Below are 20,328 nucleotides of genomic sequence, written 5' to 3'. Positions count from 1 at the left end.
AATAAATTATAAATAACATAAAATAAGCTCAGCAGAGAAGCTCAGTAAATCCACAAAATGTCAAATCAAATTCAAATGTGTCAAACGAATCGTCAAAAAGAACTGTCAAGGATCCCCACCCTAGGCCCCACCTCCGTCTACCATATAGAAATGCATGGATAGTATTACACACCTTCCTTAATCTTTTTATTCAAATCATTTCATAGCCATCGCTGACGCCGTTTTTTGTCTCGATCATATTGTACGTTAGTTTTTAATAACTAGAACTAGACAGTAAAGAATATGAAGATGTATGATCTCGCATGGTACATAATATTTGATTGACTGTAGTTAAACATATAAGACTATAATTAATCGTAATGGATAGCTCTTATACCGGGTGGCGCCTCTCATACGCCGTGGAAGCTCCAAGGAGAACGGTAGTTTATATCGGAATGCAATTTTGGCAGCATATGTAGGTTAACTGAAAGCATTTTATAAAAATATATAGAATTATACAGGGTGTCCCCAAAAAAAGTTATACATCAAAGTGTTTTTTTTCTAATGGAACACCCTATATATTAATTGATTTTCGGAATTCTAGAAAAAAATAAATCTGAGTTTTATTAAAGAAGCATATACCTAAAATCTAAGGATTTTGACATATTTCACATTTTGTGAAAATGAAGAGTAAATTTTAAATTTTGATAATAGCTACCCAAAATTTAGTTGACCTTGTATAGCCTGATATTTAATTACAGTAACCATCGTATGTTAAACCAAATTGAAATTTGACCCGAGAAGTTATACAGGGTGAGACAAAATTAATACGGAACATTAGTCACTTTTAAAAGCAAGTTACTCCTTTATTTTAAATAGAACACCCAGTATATTTTTCCGGTATTCAATGGGGAATTTATATATCTTCAAAATATTATTAAGGTTGCCTACCCCTCAGACAAAGATTTTCCTAGATATTTTAATTTTTATGATTTTGCTTCAGTAGATCTTTATTATTTGATAAAATCTAGGTGGCTGTGTGAGATACCTTTTGTTAATTTAACAAAAATTAACGATTGTAGAGTAAAAAACTCAACGGTAATAAAAACAAACACGTTTAAAACATATTTTAATTATTACAGAATTAAAACTAGATATAAACTTATAATTATGTGACAAAAATTAGCCAGATGAAATCAAATGCTCAAAATGCTTCCTTTCTTGTTAACTGCTAAAATGATTGTCTTTTCAAAAGAATCTTTTCATTTTAAACGGCATATGTGGACTTCTACCTCGAAAAGCAGCTACAATAATTTCTCTCAAGTTGTTGACAATAGTTGGTCGACTTTTGTAAACACTGTTTTTAACATGTTCCCATAAAAAAAACAGACTAGATAAAATTAGGAGCACTTAAGTATTCTATTAATTGGTGAATGCACACTGCATTCACCGATTAATAGAATCATATTAATTCTCTCTGATGTAGGATAAGTTTGCGTTTTAGGCAAATTTCTGAGAAATTTTTTATTTTAACTGACAAAAAAATGATAACTTGTTGTTAAAGTTGGACTAATTAGACAGCTATGTTGAAGTAACGTCAGGCATATCACAGTCACCTAGATTTTATCAAATATGTATAATAGAGATCTACTCAGATCAAATCATGTAAATGAAAATATCTAGGAAAATCTTTGTTGGAGGGGTAGGCAACCTTAATAGTATTTTGATGAGACATGAATTCTCCATTGAATATCAGAATAATATACTGGGTGTTCTATTTAAAATAAAAGAGTAACATGCTTTCAAAGGCGACCAATGTTCAATATTAATTTTGTCTCACCCTGTATAACTTTTTGGATCAAGTTTTAATTTGATTTAAAGTACAATAGTTAATTTAACTACATATTAGGCTATACCGGGTGAATTCCAGTAACTTAAAAATTGTTCGTTATTTCTAGAAAATGTTAAATATGTCAAAAACCTTACATTTTAGTCATATTATCTCTTATAAAACTGACCTTATAAAACTCACCTTTATTTTTCTCCCCGAATTCGAAAATCAATTAATATACCGGGTGGGTCTCAAAAGTGGCTCACCCCTATAACTTTTTTATTTTTTCAGTTAAATAAACGAGTTCCATTCCGTTCTATTCAGAATGTCATTTTCTATCGAATAAAGTAAAAAATGCTGAGGGTGCCATTTAAAAATCAAAAGTTGTAGTCATTTCCGGCGAAACAGGAAGTGACCAAAAACAATTGAATACGTCAATGAATCCTAATTTATGTCATATACACACATACCAAATCTCATTTATTTATCTGAAAAAATAAAAAAGTTATAGGGGTGAGCCACTTTTGAGACGCACCCGGAATAGGGTGTTCCATTACAACGTAGCCAAACTTTGATACGTAACTTTTTTGGGGACACCCTGTAGAACTCTTTATATTTTTAAAAAGTGCTCTGAATTAACCTAACAAAATTTCATTTCTGTACAAACTGTCGTTCCCCTGTGGAGCTTCCGCTCGCGGCGTATGAGAGGCGCCACCCTGTAGATAGCTAGTATAAGATTAAAATAATTCTGTGTTTCAACTATTGTAGTTAAAGGTTAATATAAACTAAAAAAAATAAAATAAAAACTTACTATTCACCCAAACCATACCAAACACTACAAATTGCAACTATTCCTATTAAGCCGCGTACGGTCCGGTTTGCACATGGTACATTTAATTTGACCACAATTTGAACAAAGGAACCGGGTCAGCTAAAAAGCACAACAAAAGAGGTATCGTGCATCAAATACTAAAACCCCATGCCATGCTGGAAAAAATTTGTGTGCGGTATAAGCAGTCTAATTTTGTCTTTAAATAGTGGTGTTCTAACAGAAACCAAAACTACCGTCTACTAAGTCGTATTTCTCTTGTCAAATTTTATGAATGTCAGGAGACATGGCTTATTTTAACTTATTTCCATACACTAATAATGTATAATTAATAAAAGTCATTAATTATTATAAAGTTATACAATTTAGATTTTTTACACAAAAGCACACATTTTAAAAGTCGTTAAAGTATTAATAATATTTGCCTTTTTTTAATTTTGAAGATTATCTCCCATTTGGGGAAATATTTTTTATATTTATCGAGAATGAATAATGAAATGCATGATATTCCTAAAATGTCCAAGAAATATTTCTGAGGTAATTTTTGACACAAACTAACACCATTTTTACTTTACTGCTGATATAGTACACCTTGTAAATGATTTTGAGAGATGTCCAAATAAAGATGTGAACATATTTTACATGGGAGAATGGCAATACTACAAGTAACTATTAAATCAAAATGATAGCTAACTGTGCCATCTTAAAAGTGGGTGTTGTAAATTTGATTATGGATATTGTCGATATGAAAAGATACTACACTCACAGGCACGAATAACGAGACCTTAAAATTTTCATGTATTTTAAAATTGTATAAAAATAAATAAAAAAGTTCGTATAAATATACAGGGTGTCCCAGGCTGAGCGTGCATTAGAAGTTTCTAGTGAACTACAATATCTAGATCAGAGATTTTTTGCACATCACTGTTTTACAACGAGATCTATCGATTAAAAATATTTTCAATATGGCGGCACTTCCAGAAATACCGGAAGTTGACAGCAACTTTCTTATTTTAAATGGATACCCCCATTTTTTATTACATACTTAAATTCTAGGTAAAATTTTATGAATTTTGATATCAAACACTCTATACATAACATTAACCGTTTTTCAGAAAAAAACATACTTAAAATTTTGGGAGGAAGAAAAACTAACTGTCAAAAAATGTTTTATAGCCTAAACAACAAATTTAGTGATTATCACAGCCACTATGGCATAAAGAGAAAACATGTGGCTATCTAACTCAAAAATTAAATTGTTCGAATGTCCTATAATATTGACCGTAGCTGTCATGAAATTGACCGATTAATAAATTATCATAAATCATTTTTTTTTCAAATGGAAACCCACTTTTTATATTTCACTACTGAAAAGGTTTTTTAATTCGTTACTTTTTGATAATACATGTTCCTATACCTAAAATAACTGGTTTTTAAGTTATTTAAGACTTAGTTTTAAAAGGGTATATTTTTTGTTATTTAACCAGTAGGCTTATGACTTTAAACGTCACGCGATGTAAAACTATATCTGGCCATGTCATATTGCCATTAGCTATCACTAAAATACGAGATATATTTTTATAAATACCTACACTTTAAAAAGTTTTACCAGCAGTATTTATAATATATGAAATTGAAATAATTAGTTTTTTGACAGAAGGAAATAAATTGTCTGATGGTTTGACACTTAATGTCAAAAGAAGCTAGATAAAATTAAGAAAAAAATACGCTTTAAAACTAAATCTCAATTAACTTAAAAACGATTTATTTTAGGTATAGGAACATGTATAATCAAAAAGTTAAGAATTAAACAACCGTTTCACTAGTGAAATAAAAAAGTGAGTTTCCATTTGAAAAAAATTATTTATGATAATTTTTTAATTGCTCAATTCGATCACAGCTACGGTCAATATTATATGACAAACGCGCGCGAAAAAATTAAATTTTTAAATAGATAGCCACATGTCTTCTCTTTATGCCACAGTGGCTGAGGTAATCAATAAATTTGTCGTTTAGGCTTACCATTTTTTTACAGGCAGTTTTTTTCCTCCAAAAATTTTAAATATTTTTTTCTCAAAAACGGTTAATGTTAGATAAAGAGTGTTTGATATCAAAATTCATAAAATTTTACAGAGAAGTTGCTGTCAACTTCCAGTATTTCCGGAAGTGCCGCCATATTGAAAATATTTTTAATCGATAGTTCTCGTTCTGAAACAGTCATGTGCAAAAAATCTCCGATTTAGATATTGTAGTTTTCTAGAAACTTCTTTTTGATGTCGATATGACTCCTATTTGTAGGGGGCGCCACCTACATGTGTCTTAACTATTTTGAAAAATACTAACTTTTTGTCCCTTTTTTTTACCTTAGTGAAAAATTATACATTTCCGTGTCTTTTTATGTAAAAAATGTCTCTTGGGAAAAATCGCTACGAGCAACCTTTCTCAAGATATTTAGAATGGAAATAGTCAACACATGTCATTATTGACAAAAAAATAAACACGTGCGTCGGGTAGATAATAATAAATTTGGGAAATTTTTATTTTTTTAAATTAATCATAAATTTTTCTTCGAAAAAATGATGATAAAACAGCATCCTGTTGAATTTTTGGCACAAAAATATTTCAAATTTGTGATTTCAGTATAATAACTTAATTTAGTGAACATGTTTAATTTATGTCAATGATGACAGGTACTGATAATTTCAATTCCAAATATCTCCAGAACCATTTCTCGTAGCGATTTTTACCAAGAGACCTTTTTTACGTAAGAAATATCGTAAATGTATATGTTTTTACTCAGTAGTTTTATACAGGTACAGACGAAAAGTTATTACTCTTTCAAACCAGTTAAAAAATATGCAGATGTCGCCCTCTACAAATAGGAGTTATATTGACATCAAATTCAAATTTCTCATGTCAAAAAACTACCAGGGCTGGAACTCTGTAACTAAATAGCGATCGGTATCGATAAAGAATACTGATCTTGGCCGTGCAAACTAAATGGCAAGCGACAGTATTCCTCATCGCTACCGATCGCTATTTCGTTTCAGAGTTCCACCCCTGATTTGGAAAAAATCGAAATAAAATGAAACTTCTACATCCTCTATCTCCGAAACTAAGCATTTTAGGATATACATTTATACGAGCTTTTTTACTTATTTTTATCTGCAGAATACGCTACCGAAGTTTCCGGAATACAGTTCGGACCATTCTTGTATATTGTGTTCTAGTGGACCGATTTTCATGATTTTTTAAGCAATTTGTAGGTAAATTATTTGACTTTTTAGTATCTCTTTCGAAATTAAAAATGAAAGTTGCCATTTGTCAATTATACGAGGAAAAACAAAATGTTGCTATTTTGGTGAAAGTTTGGAACACTCTGTGGAGTACGTTAAACAAAGCAAGAAATTTCAAAATCGTTCTGTTATCTAGACGTCTCTTTTCTCGATAGTTTACTTTTTGATTCATATCAATAGCTTTATTTTTTTTAGATATTCGCTTTTAAAGAAGCCACGAATATAATAACACAGTAATATTTTTTTTAGAATTTTTACGTTAAAGCCATGCCTTTGCTTTTGGTCCTAGTCAACAGACCTATAAAATAGTGTGTATGATTTATTGAATGTCACTATCTTTGAAAAATCATATTATTATTGTCTGTTGAGCAGATATGGTTTTAAGTCCAAAAGTTGATCTCTACCTTGATCAATTAAATCAACAACAGCCGATACTTCAGAACGTAAAACCGTCTCTACTAGAGTAAACGCTAACAAACAATAATAATATGACTTTTCAATGACAGTAACATTACAAAATCAGTAAACACTATTTTATGTTGATGAGGACCCAAAATCAATGCCAAAATTGCTGTAAATCGTAGTGATGGGCAAAACTGTTATTTTTAGATAACAGTTGAAACTGTTATAGTTATTTATAAAAAACAGCTTAAAATAACAGCTTAAAAATAACAGGTTTCTTTATTTTACTGCTAAATATCTGAAAGAGTATGAGACGGTAGTGATGGGTTGTTATTTAACTATCTGTTATTTTATAACAATTATTTATAAATAACATAACGCAACCGTTACTACTTCTAAAAAATAACAGATATAAAATAACGACACGTAGAGATCGGCCGCTCGTGAAACGAAAAACGAAGTCGGCGCTCTGCATCACCACGAAATTCTATGCTGCTCGAAGCAATTCCAAAAAACAACTAGTATGGATGGAAAACATGTTATTTCGTCAACCATCGATACAGGCAGACGACACTAAAACTCACGATACCCTAGACAAGGAAAGGGAATCTCTCTTTCCTTCTCTAAGGACAAAATACTCGGAAGCTGAACCGCGCAACCGCGGTCTACGTCAAACTCAGCTGATCTTTGCCGCTGATGGACTTTGTAAACAACGGCACTTTTATAAATATCAGAGTAAATATGGCCTATTTAAAAAACAAGGTAAAAACTCAACAGCATTCCTGTATTTTTAAACAATACCAAAAATACTAAAAGCATTTAAAGAAGATTTACAATTTGTGAATGCGTTTTGGGGATCCAGCGATTCATATAACTAGTAAGAAAAGTTTAGAACTAGTTTAGAAAATTAATATTACAGACTGGATTATTTTTAATTTGTGTTGTTTCACTTAATTTTGTGAAAAACACTATAATAAGAAGAAACGTATTATTTGCCCACTGTGTACTCTAAATATGGTAGTCTATATAGTTTGTGGAAGTTGCAGTATATTGCAACAACATTTGAAGGTAAACACCATGAAGTAATAAATTGAAAATGGAAACACATAACTTTACCTATGACTTTGCTACAAAGGAAAGTTATAAACTGTGGTATGAAAAACAGAAGATCAAGATAAATTATGCATTCGCCAAGCCAAGAAAATATAATGACTGCGTGGAAAAAAACTTTCAATTATTATCGTAATCATAGTAAATCAGCCAGGTAGGTAAAATAGAAATGAAAAAAAAACACTATGCCAAATAGTCTCTTTTTATTTTTAGGACACGTCAGCAATTATTGTTCTAAATGAACAGAGAAGGCCAGTAGTTCAATAAAAAGACCATATAATGAGCCATAAAAGGAAAATGGATAAGCAAGAATTATTCCCAACAAAGTGAAAGAGGTTATTGGTTTAAGGCTTTATTTATTTTGTTTTTGGTCTTACTTAAGTAAATATGTATTGACTGTTGGGGTAAGGGTTTTATATTTATTTTGTACTACTTACTACTAACCTGTACAATGTGGTATTGTTTATTGTTAAAATTATTGTATTGTATTGTTGTAATTATTGTATTTTCTTGACATAGAACAGCCATAAGTTTCTTGCAGTTTCTTTTTATAGGCCGTAATCGAAACTGCAACATTCTAATAAAAGTAGAATATAAATTTGTTTTTTTATTTCTAATATGTTACAGTAATTAAGCTAACAAATTTTCCCAAAACGTTTATTTCCCCATGAAAATGTGATTCAATTTAAGAACTGATATTTTAATAAAAGATTTGAGAGTAGAATTTGAGAATAATGAGCTCTCTCCAAGTAAAGCTATGGTTCTCACTTATGCATCAAATTAGATAGTGATCATGAATCTGCAAATGAAACAATTTTTAATTTACACCAATAATCAATGCAACTTTGACTAAAATCACTTGATGTAGGCAATATATGTATATAACGAAATATCAGCCATATACATTAACCACCTTCCTTCTTTAAAATGAGCAAATAATGACAAATTACATTTCGTAACTTTAATGGCATTTGTATGTTTTATATGAATGCAGATCAGTTTTTAAATATAGCCATATTTCTAAAAATAGTCAAAAACTATAAAAAACAAAATGAACAACCAAAACAGTCAACTACTGTTAGCAATTTCGCATAATAAAATTATTGTCTGTGATTATTATTCGATTCTCGATTATTCATAATGTTCAAAATTCCCGCTTCTCGCCGAACAAAACCGAACTCTCCGTGTAGGATCCGAATGCTTCCTGAGGTTTTCGAGTTTTAGTGTCGTCTGAACAGGCGGCGAGACAACGGACAACGGAGTGGGGAAAGCGCTACGGCGAACGTAGCTGCTTCGGTCGATACCGTCAATGGTCGTATTTAAACAGCTTAAAAATAATAGGATATAAAAGAAGCAGGTTTTTTGAAACAGTTGCGGGCATAACGCCTGGCGGTCGAGATAACAGGAGTGGGAAAGGAACGCCGCTGCATCGGTCGATTGTCGATGGAGGCTCGCAACGGGTTGGAGAAGCAGTCATTTTAGATACGTTGTTTTTCAACCTGTTACGAGCATAACAGGGCGGTGGTCGAGATAATCGGAGTGGGAAAGGAACGCTGCTGCATCGGTCGATTGTCGATGGAGGGTCGAAACAGGTTGGAGAATAACGATTCAGTTGTTTTAGTTACATTGTTTTTCAACCTATTACGAGCATAACGGGCGGAGGTCGAGATATTATGGCGCTGTATGTTTCAGTACTTACTTATTAAGTTTCAATATTTAGGTATTTATTTATTCTGAAAAATTTTCAGAATATTTTAAGATTTTTAAAAATGTATACAGGGTGTTTTGAAAAATCTATCATGGATTAATCACGATCCCAAGCTTAAAGCCCTTTGACGTAAAAAGCTGATTTTTGGAAAACGGATTGACTTTAGTGAGTAGAGGTTCGATAAGAAGGGATTTTTCGAAACTCGAATTCTAAGGGGGTGAAACTACTCTCAAATATTAGAATATTTTTTATTTAAAAACCGGTGATTTTTTCGGAAAAACTCTTAAAACATGTATATTTTATTATGTTGTTTTACATATTTTAAGATTTGTTAAAAATATATACAGAGTGTTTCATAAAATATAACCATTGAGTAATATTCTGCTTAAACTGCTGGGCGTTTAAGAGTCCATTTGCGCTACACCGCTCGGGTCGGTCTCAGGGGTCGGGTAGAGCGGGTGTGCTGTGGAAGGCGGTCCGTTCACGATCCCCACCGCCTGATTTTTGGTCGGACGCATTCAGTGTAAATCACATCTGAATATTTCCCATATTTATTTCAGTGGAGTAAAAACGATATCAAAAGTGTCAAAAATTTTTTTGGAGGTATAACTACATGATATCTATACAGGATTATCAGTTAGGCCTTTGTGCATGTGAAATAACTAATTACGACCTTTTTGGGGGTGTCAGAAATTTTTTAACTAGCAAAATGTCAAAAATGTATAACCATGTTTTTTTATCTTTCCTACGCGATAACTCCTAAACTAATCAACTTATTCACAAACTCTTTTTTTTAATCGATTGAGAACACATAGGCGGTGATAGCTGAGGTAATTAAAATTCCATAGTGAGTGTATTTTTTTTGGAAAATGGATTAAACTTCAAACATTAACTTTATTGTATCATGATTTTCGGTAAGCGAGAAACTTTTTTATTTGAAGGAATTTTTACATAGTATCTGCGTATGAAATAAAGTAAAAATATTGAAAAAGTTTTTGAAACTTGGTACAATTTTCTAATGCTAATACTTTTCTTGTTATCCTAAATTAAGTTTACGAATAGGCCGCGCGCGAGACCACTCGGGCCTCGCCGCCCGAGACTTTGATTTTATATGGCGACACGGCGGACGCGATGTTCCGTAGGCCTATTTCTGATTATTGTATTGTACCTGCAGTTTGAAATTTAGTTAATTCAGTACGTTATAAATTATTTAGTTATCGACTCTTTAATTTGCAGAAAAACTATAAACAAAAATGATAGGCTTTTTAAATCCTATTATAACGAAACCTAAAAACTATCATAATCATAAATGCTGCGGAAAAAGGCAAAATGATGTATGCTTAATATATTAATTAATAATTGTATATATATTATATTAACAATTATTAATATATTATATTAACAAAAAGAAAACTAGATAAATAGAACGGTTTTGATATTATAATATTTTTGATATGTGATAAAATAGGAAAAAAGGGCAAACATCACAAATTAACATCTAGACAAACAGGTATCTTATGTTGTAACCTATTTTAATAAGATTTTTTAATAAATTCATTGATAATAAAATTGATATGATCGCTAAAATTCCATAGTCAGTATTTTTTTTGCCAATAGAGCTGAATAATTTATCATAAACCAGAATAATTTTAATTATTCTTATTTACCGTAAATATAAAAATAATAATAATATAATTCCATTACATAAATAATTCTATATAATTCTACAGAATGTCCCCGGATTTGTGGAAAAACAAGTGGAAAAACTTTTTTATTATTGACATTTTGAGAAAAATGTATTCTTCATAAAAAATTTTGCTTGTTCTAAAATGGTTAATCCCGTTTATACTTTTCCAAATTTCCATACCGTTTGTATATTGTTGAATTTTTTCAGTCTTAAAAATCAAGGGGCGTTTCTATGGTAATATAATTTCGATTATATTCTTTGATAGACGGTTATTATTAATTATTGTTTTATTATATGTAAATTTATATATGCATGGGAAATATTGTTGATCGTCATTTCCCAGTCAACTGGACGCCGTTTTTTTTTCGATCATACGGTATATTATGTATTTCAATAAAAGCGACAATACTTAGGCAACAATGTTTTCGATCTAGCGTGGTTTAATGACAAAAGGGGCTCCCTGTAATCCTTTTACCTGTTCAAATTAATTGATTAGTATAATGAGACAAGTCGCTGATTCCTACTATTTAGTGGTTTTCATATTTTATTGCAATGAAAATCGCAGTTTTACGTACACAAAACGCAGATTTAATTTAATTTTTTTTTAAAAACTCAGAGCAAAATTTAAAATGTCATATGTCAAATAGAAAAAAAATATTACAGTCGAAAGTGATAAAATATCCGATTTTTAAAGAAAAATCTCAATGCAATCGGTAATATTTGCCATGACTACCAACATAAAGCTTTTTTAATCTGCCAATTCGTTTATTTAATCAGGAAAGTGTGCTCAAAGGTTTCAAAAAAAAGAATTTTTATTCATTTCCGATAAAGACAATTAAAATAAAAATTCTCCAGCTTTGGCAACATTTGACTTTCAAAGAAATTTTTGTCTATTTTAATTTCTACACCGGGTGCGTCTCAAAAGTGGCTCACCCCTATAACTTTCTTATTTTTTCAGATAAAAAAACGAGATTTGGTATGTTAGTATATGACATAAATTAGGATTGATTGACGTATTCAATTGTTTTTGGTCACTTCTTGTTTCACCGGAAATGACTACAACTTTTGATTCTTAAATGGCACCCCCGGTATTTGTTTACTTTATTCGATAGAAAATGACATTCTGAATATAATGACATATCATATATCATATGTCAACTTTTGAAATTTTCGCTTAAAACGAAATTGAATTTTAAATTTCAATCAAGTAGCCTTGGAAAAATAGATTTGATCGTCTAATGTTTTTAGTGCCTTGTCCTGGCCAGTTAGAAAATGCTCAAATCGTATTTTTAATCATATCTCAATTTTTTCAAATAGAACGAGGGTGGCTAATTAGCATATTTGGGAAAAGCATTTTTTACGAATAATTTGATACCTCACACTTGGTAGTACTGAGTCAAATTATCATTATGAACCGCATGTTATAATTTCCTTTATAATTTCAAATAAACCATATGCGAAAATGTCAAAAGTTGACATATGATATGTCATTCTATTCAGAGTGTCATTTTCTATCGAATAAAGTAAAAAATACCGAAAAAATAGAATATGCCATCAGTTTGCTTAAATAGAACAAGTAACATATAATTCTTACGCCGAAACTGACGATATGACTACAGACAACAAATTGCAGAGCTTCACAATTCAGCATAAAAAATATTTATTAAAAAAATAAAATTAAATATAACTGTAATCAGAAAACCTTTAATTTATGTCTGTATTGAACGGAATTTTAACTTATAATACTCTTTCCAATATAGACATGTCTTATAAACCTTATATTTTTAAATGACGTGTTGAACGATGTGGGGTACCGATTAATTTTGAAGAAAAAAATATTAAACCCTGAACTTAAATTAAAATTTATTTTTAAATTATAAGAAAGTATCGCTTATAATTAAATTAACTATTAAATTTATTTCAATCAATATTTTTTAAGTATAATAAATACAACTTTGTTTGACCATCAAAATCTCAAAAATGGTAGATAACAACCTATTCTCAGACCTATTGAATAGACATATAAAATTTAATCAAAATCGGTCAAGCCGTTACGGAGAAGTATGGTAACAAAAAAATTAAAAAACAACCCCTATTTGAAAGTGAAAATTTAGTGTCGTATGTACTTTTTAATGCCACATCGTAAAAAAACAAAAATTAAATATTTTACCTAAAAAAGAAAAAAAATTGGGGTAGGCCCCCCTTGTCACTTAAGGGTATAAAAAAATAGATAACAACCTATGTTCAGACCTACTGAATATACGTATAAAATTTCATCAAAATCGGTCAAGCCGTTACGGTGAAGTCGGGAGAAGTATGGTAACAAAAAACAACCCCTATTTGAAAGTGAAAAATTTAGTGTTGTATGTATTTTTATTGCCACATCGTAAAAAACAAAATTAAAAAATTTTACCCAAAAATAAAAAAAAATTGGGGTAGGCCCCCTTATCACTTAAGGGTATAAAAATATATAACAACCTATTTTCAGACCTACTGAATATACATATAAAATTTCATCAAAATCGGTCAAGCCGTTACGGAGAAGTACGTAAATAAAAAATTAAAAAAACCCTATTTGAAAGTGAAAATTTAGTGTTGTATATGTATTTTTAATGCCACATCGTAAAAAAAAAAACAAAAATTAAATATTTTATCCAAAAAATAAAAATTGAGTTGGCCCCTTTGTCACTTCTAAGGGTATAAAAAAAATAGATAAAAATAATTTCAGACCCACTGAATATGCATATAAAATTTCATCAAAATCGGTCAAGCTGTTACGGAGTAGTACGTAACAAAAAAATTAAAAAAACCTATTTGAAAGTGAAAATTTAGTGTTAAATGTATTTTTTAATGCCACATCGTAAAAAAACTAAAATTAAATATTTTGTCCAAAAAATAAAAAAAATTGGGGTGGGCCCCCCCTTGCCACTTAAGGGTATAAAAAAATAGATAACAACCTATTTTCAGACCTACTGAATATACATATTAAATTTCATCAAAATCGGTCAAGCCGTTCCGGATATTCGGGAGAAGTATGGTAACAAAAAATTAAAAAAAAAACAACCCCTATTTGAATGTGAAAATTTAGTGTTAAATGTATTTTTAATGCCACATCGTAAAAAAAAACTAAAAATTAAATATTTTGTCCAAAAATAAAAAAATTGGGGTGGGCCCCCTTGTCACTTAAGGGTATAAGAAATAGATAACAACCTATTTTCAGACCTACTGAATATACATATAAAATTTCATCAAAATCGGTTAAGCCGTTACGGAGAAGCACGTAACAAAAAATAAAAAAACCCTATTTGAAAGTGAAAATTTAGTGTTAAATGTATTTTTAATGCCACATCGTAAAAAACAAAAAATTAAATATTTTATCCAAAAAATAAAAAAAAATTGGGTGGGCCCCCCCCTCATCACTTAAGGGTATAAAAAATAGATAACAAATAATTTCAGACCTACTGAATATACATATATAAATTTCATCAAAATCGGTCAAACCGTTACGGAGTAGTAATGTAACAAAAAAAAATTAAAAAAACCTATTTGAAAGTGAAAATTTAGTGTTAAATGTATTTTTTAATGCCACATCGTAAAAAAACTAAAATTAAATATTTTAAGTCCAAAAATAAAAAAATTGGGGTGGGCCCCTCCTTGCCATACTTATGGGTATAAAAAAAATAGATAACAACCTATTTTCTCAGACCTACTGAATATACATATAAAAATTTCATCAAAATCGGTCAAGCCTGTTACGGAGAAGTACGTAACAAAAAATTAAAAAAAAAACTATTTGAAAGTGAAAATTTAGTGTTGTATGTATTTTTTAATGCCACATCGTAAAAAAAACAAAAATTAAAAATTTTGTCCAAAAAAATTTAAAAAAATGGGGTGGGCCCCCCTTGTTTAGTTTAGTTTAGTTTATTAATTCCTTTTAATATAAATACATGGTACTTAGATTATAGGATCGTCGATAAATATATATACAGAAAACAACAATTTTTGACAGAAAATCATACAAATACAAATATAAAACAACTATACATGTTTTTATACACAAACAAAAACAATGTAAAGAAGAATCATTATTATATATGTGCTGACAAGCCTGGAATTTCCGGCTATTCCGGAAGAATTCGTCTAGAGTGTAATAGCTCCTTTGATATAAAAAATTTCTTTAAATTAAACTTATTTTTTTTGTTTAGGTTTAGAGAGTTAAACTCTACGGACACTCTTCTCATTTTGTTTAAAACACTTTCTCCCAAATATTGATGGGTTGTGTTGCCCTACAGTAAGGCGCGTATATGGGATATCAAATTCATCTTTGTAGCGGGTGTTGTGACTGTGAACTTCCCCGCCGTCGGGATAATTTTCCTCATTCTTAATTGTAAATGCAATAATTGAATATAAGTACAAAAGAATATAAAGTCATAATATTTAGCGATTGAAAACATGGCCTGCATGAGTCTTTCTGCCCTCCCAGCCATGATTCTTACTATTTTCTTTTGAGCCACAAAAACCGAACCCACCTCACCGGAGTGTCCCCAGTACACCAGACCATACGCCAACACAGATTGTACCAATCCATAATAAATCAGTTTTATTTTTTCGCTAGAAACTGTATGCTTCAAGTTTTTAATCAAAAAAGAAGCAGAACTTAACTTTGCAGTTACTGACTTGGTATGATCTGTCCATGTTAGCTTCTGGTCTAGATGTACGCCCAGGAATTTACTGCAGTGGACACTCTCAAGAGACCGATTTTCGGCCTTCACTAACAAGCTGTAGTCGAGGGATCTATTCTTTGTAGCAAACTCTACTATATTAGACTTGAAAGTATTTAGTTTAAGTCCATTATGGTAACACCAGCTCAGCATTTGCTGGACTGTCCAGTTATATTTGTCAGTTAGCTCCCTGTGGGTATCTGCCTGTATTATGACGTTACAGTCATCCGCGTATTGGATTGGTATACCATACGTGGATATTTTTTTATGGTAAATCATTAATAAATACATTGAATAACGTTCGCGATAGACAAGAGCCTTGAGGTGTTCCTAGGCTAATTACTTCCATCTCAGATCTAGTACCGTCTATCACAACTAACTGAGTTCTGCTAGACAGATACGATTTTAGCCAGATCAGAGGAGAACCCCGAATATCCATGCAGTTTAATTTATGAATTAAAAGTTCATGATTCACCGAGTCAAATGCACGCGTCATATCAAAAAACAAACCACAAACAAATTTTCGTTCTTCTAAGCCTTTTATAATATTTTTTGTAGCATTATTAAGTCCGTTTCTGTGGAGAAATTTGCCCTGAATCCATTTTGATGGGGAGATAAAAGATGGTATTTTTCTAACAACTTACAAAGCCTTTGATTAAAATATTCAAAAATTTTAGCAAACTGGCTCTGAAGGGCTACAGGTCTATAGTTTTTTGCTTCGCGTTTATCCCCCTTACCTTTATAGATTGGCAAAATTCGAGATTTTTTAAATATGTCGGGATATATCCTCTGTGCAAAACTATGGTTAATGACCACCGACAAAGGATATGATATTTCCGCAACTTCGATTAATAAAGTGCCCGGAAGACCATCGACGCCGTATGATCGTTTATTGGATACTCTGTGTATAGCTTTCAAAATTTTTTCAGGATTGGTTGGATATAGAAAAAATGGCCTATTTAAAGAATTATTGTTAAAAAACTAGATTTTCTGTGTCTTGTGTGGTATTATCGACAAAAAACTTATTTAATTTATTACAAATTGTTTTTGTATCTGAAATAATAACATTCTCGGAGAGTGGGTCATATAAATGCGATACGGATAAACTATTTCTACCTCCTTGTCTATTCTCGTTTATGACCCTCCATGCCGTTTTATTTATATTTTTGAGGAAGATATACGATTATCGTTAAACGTTCTTTTTCATATTTTAATTTTTGCCGGTAGAGCTTTTCGTACATGCCAGGTAGCGTTCGTTATACATAGCGTTATTTATATGTTTGTTTATTGAGGCCATTTCCTTTTACTAATTTTGATAGTTCCTTTGTTTCCCTTGATATCCACTGATTTTTATTGATTTTGGCCTCATTTGACCATTTGCAGTGGGAAAGCAAAAATCAAACATGTGAAAGAAATTGTTAAAAATGATTCAAAAATCAAATTAGCTCTCCATGTTTAGATCCGTTACAGAAAACCAGTCAGTATTAGAAATTAATTGATTAAAAGTAAAAATCGAATTCGCATTAAATTTTCTTTTTCTCCGACATAGGATAAACAAGAGCTTGTTTAACTTTTTAAATTTTAAAATTTGATATGTATGGTCCGAAAGTTCATTATCATTAGTCTGCAGTCGAAAATTCTAATATATCAGTAAATATATTGTCGATACATGATTCGGTATTACTTGTTATACGAGTTGGCACAAAATCGTAGGCTTTAAATTATACTCCAACAATAGGTTGGTCAGTATTGATTTGCTGTTATCATTCACCGCAGACAAGAAGTTCACATTCACGTCGCCACAAATTATATAATTTACTTGATTGTCATAATAAGTACATAAAATGATGACAATCCATTCACAAAGATATCAAAATTTGCATTTGGAGATCTATAAACAGTACAGACTAAAAAATGTTTGAGAATTAATATTTATTTTAACTGAGCATATTTCGAATTCTTTTTCGATACAGATCTTTCACACTGAAATATTTATACAATCAAGGCCGGCTTTTAATATGATGCAGACTCCACCTCTCTTGAATTCCTCCTTTCTACAAAATGAGCTAACCACTCTATAATTACCAAAACTCAAAGAGCTAATACTACTCCTCTGTCCAATGCTCTGACAGGCAGCAGACATCGATTTTGATTCATCCAGAATTGCTTCCAGGCTTATCAGCTTGTCTGGGGTCAACCCCTGAATATTAAAATGCATTATGTTGATGGTATCTCGATCATGGTCCTGCTTAAAAAATCGTCTTCGTTGTCGGAAACACCTGTGCCGTAGTTTCCTTAAGTCCTGCGGTTTTGTTTTGTTTGATGGGAAGTAGAATCTGTTGATCCACGTTCCATTGGGCCATATATTTCCATCCATGATTTCGTCCTTTTTGTCGAATGGTGCGCGAATTCTAAACGATGCCACTCTGTCGCTGTTTTTCTGTTCCAACTTTGTACACTCAATTTTGCAGATCTGAGAAAGGTTCATGTCAGGATCTTGTCATTTAGGGTATAAAAAATAGATAACAACCTATTCTCAGACCTACTGAATATACATATAAAATTTCATCAAAATCGGTTAAGCCGTTATGGAGGAGTACGGTATCTAAAACTGTGACAAGACAATTTTTTATATGTATTAGATTTCAGAAATCTGCCTAAACCTTAGCCCGATCCTGTCGTGTTAAGCCACACCCATAATTCCAAACGCACGTGCTTTCAGCGAAAAAATATAATTTTTAAATTCCTTAGATTAGGGCTTGCAGAGCTTCAGCATTTGCCATAAAATAGCGAGCAATTTGTTACAAAACCATATAAATTATATATCACTGTAATCACAAAACTTCAATCTATATCCCTCCTGTAACAGAATTTTAAATTATATTTTTATTTTCGAGAAAATTTAGTCCAAACATAAGGTTTATTTTGTTGATGTTTGACCATCAAAATCTTAAAAATGAACAAGTTATCTAAAAATGTGCCACACGACGGATTTAGTATAATCCTTTATCTTTAATTTTCTTCTTCGTTTGTGTAAAAATACCTAGCCAGTTTGACATAAAACGTTAAATGCCGAACGCTTATTTTGCTACTTTTTCGATTGAGTGAAATGGATTCTTAAAGCTGATTTTCACAAACGGATTGACATTAGGTTCGATAAGGAGGGTTCATGATGTAAAATTCAACAGGTGAACGCCCCTCAAATATTACAATATTTGTTATAAAAAACAGTTAGCCTTTCGATAATGGACACATGAAATTTATTTTGTTTTTCATATTTTGATTTTGATTTTTAAACACAGGTGTTCCAAAGTTGAGTGATAATTGACATGCGATTTCTAACTTAACTGCTCTCGACGTTAGAGCTTATTTTTTGGCAATGTGAGAAAATTTATCAGTTTGTGCGTTAATAGAAATTCTTGTTGCTTTATCATCACCATTTGAAATTGAGCAATTCGACGCGAACAAAGTCGGGGTACACGCTGTTTAAGTGTAAAATTAATTCGAACTCTAATTATTATTAGTTGGTTGCCCCATGAAGAAATATACTACATTTCTTCATATTGCTATTTTTTACCGCAAATGGTAAAATCATAACTAAGAGCTTCTCGCCGTCGAGTGATATGCCCTGTACACTGCTACGCAATTCAGGATCTACGCGGATCGAGGGCAGGGGCGTAGGTAGATCTTAATGTGTGAGGTATATGAACAGTGGCCGGAATTTTGGCTTTTTTTATATCGCCAATTTGTAAGCAGCGCTTCATTTGTAACAATCAAACGTTTTTTTTAGAGAGGTATTTTAGATAACAATCGATATTTAGAATGTTTTGACACCGGTGTCATTACCACCGAGTTACGTCATTGCTGCAGTTCTGCAACCGCGTTAATACGCCCGGCGGTGACCGTCTCATACTCTTTCAGATATTTAGCAGTAAAATAAAAAAACCTGTTATTTTTAAGCTGTTATTTTAAGCTGTTTTTTATAAATAACTATAACAGTTTCAGCTGTTATCTAAAAATAACAGTTTTGCCCATCACTATGAGACGGTCACCGCCAGGCGTATTAACGCAGTTGCAAGTTGCAACAATGACGTGCTCGGTGGTAGTATTTCCAGGGTGTCAAAACATTTCTAAATATCGATTGTTATCTAAAATACCTCTCTAAAAACGGTGGTTGTTTACAAATAAGCGCTGCTTACAAATTGCGATATAAAGCCAAAATTCCGCCACTCGTTCTATACCTACACATTGCGATCTACCTACGCCCTGCCCCTCGATCCGCGTAGATCCTGAATTGCGTAGCAGTGTACAGGGTGCCTATCACTCGACGGGCGAGAAGCTCTTAGTTATGATTTTACCATTTGCGGTAAAAAAATAGCAATATAAGAAAATGTGTAGTATATTCTTCATAAGTAAACCAACTACACACTAGAGTTCGAATTAATTTTACACTTAAACTAGCGTGTACCCGGGACTTTGTTCGCGTCGAATTAATAATTTCAAATGGTGATGATAAAGCAAAACAAGAATTTCCATTAACATACAAACTGGATAAAATTTTCTCACATTTGCCAAAAATAAGCTTTCTAACGTCGAGCAGTTTAAACAGAATCGTCGTTAATCAATTACTCAACTTTTGGGAACACCCTGTATGATTTTTTAAAAAAATTCAAAATATGTAAAAAAAAACAAAATAAATTATGCGTGTCCAGGCGTTTTCCCCTGAAAGACTAACTGTTTGTTAAATAACAAATATTGTAATATT

At 31.4% G+C, this 20,328-nt stretch overlaps 1 protein-coding gene and 1 long non-coding RNA gene across 4 annotated transcripts in view; one reads left to right on the top strand and one right to left on the bottom strand.

Moving 5' to 3' along the window:
- The window catches only part of LOC115874376 (nuclear distribution protein nudE-like 1-A), a 41,505-nt gene that overhangs the window by 10,810 nt on the left and 10,367 nt on the right, over positions 1–20,328 (bottom strand). The window contains exon 7 of one of the 3 annotated variants that reach the window (XR_004048829.1): positions 2,622–2,741. The exons of 1 other annotated variant lie outside the window; for it this stretch is intronic. Coding sequence is in view for 1 of the 2 variants with exons in the window: in XM_030889523.1 (XP_030745383.1) it covers positions 2,780–2,797 (18 nt within the window). In the remaining variant the exon portion in view is untranslated. Of the gene's footprint in view, positions 1–2,621; positions 2,798–20,328 lie in introns of those variants that run through there. One more of the 3 variants, XM_030889523.1, reaches the window with a different exon arrangement.
- On the top strand, positions 7,110–7,717 carry LOC115874377. Its single transcript, XR_004048830.1, has 2 exons — positions 7,110–7,601; positions 7,661–7,717. It is a non-coding gene; the product is annotated as an uncharacterized LOC115874377 (long non-coding RNA).

This window comes from Sitophilus oryzae, unplaced genomic scaffold, assembly GCF_002938485.1.
Source record: "Sitophilus oryzae breed Bouriz unplaced genomic scaffold, Soryzae_2.0 scaffold_1274_pilon_pilon, whole genome shotgun sequence".
Lineage (NCBI taxonomy): Eukaryota > Metazoa > Arthropoda > Insecta > Coleoptera > Curculionidae > Sitophilus > Sitophilus oryzae.
The sequence above is the reverse complement of the archived record's forward strand: the minus strand, read 5'-3'. Positions and strand labels throughout refer to the sequence as shown.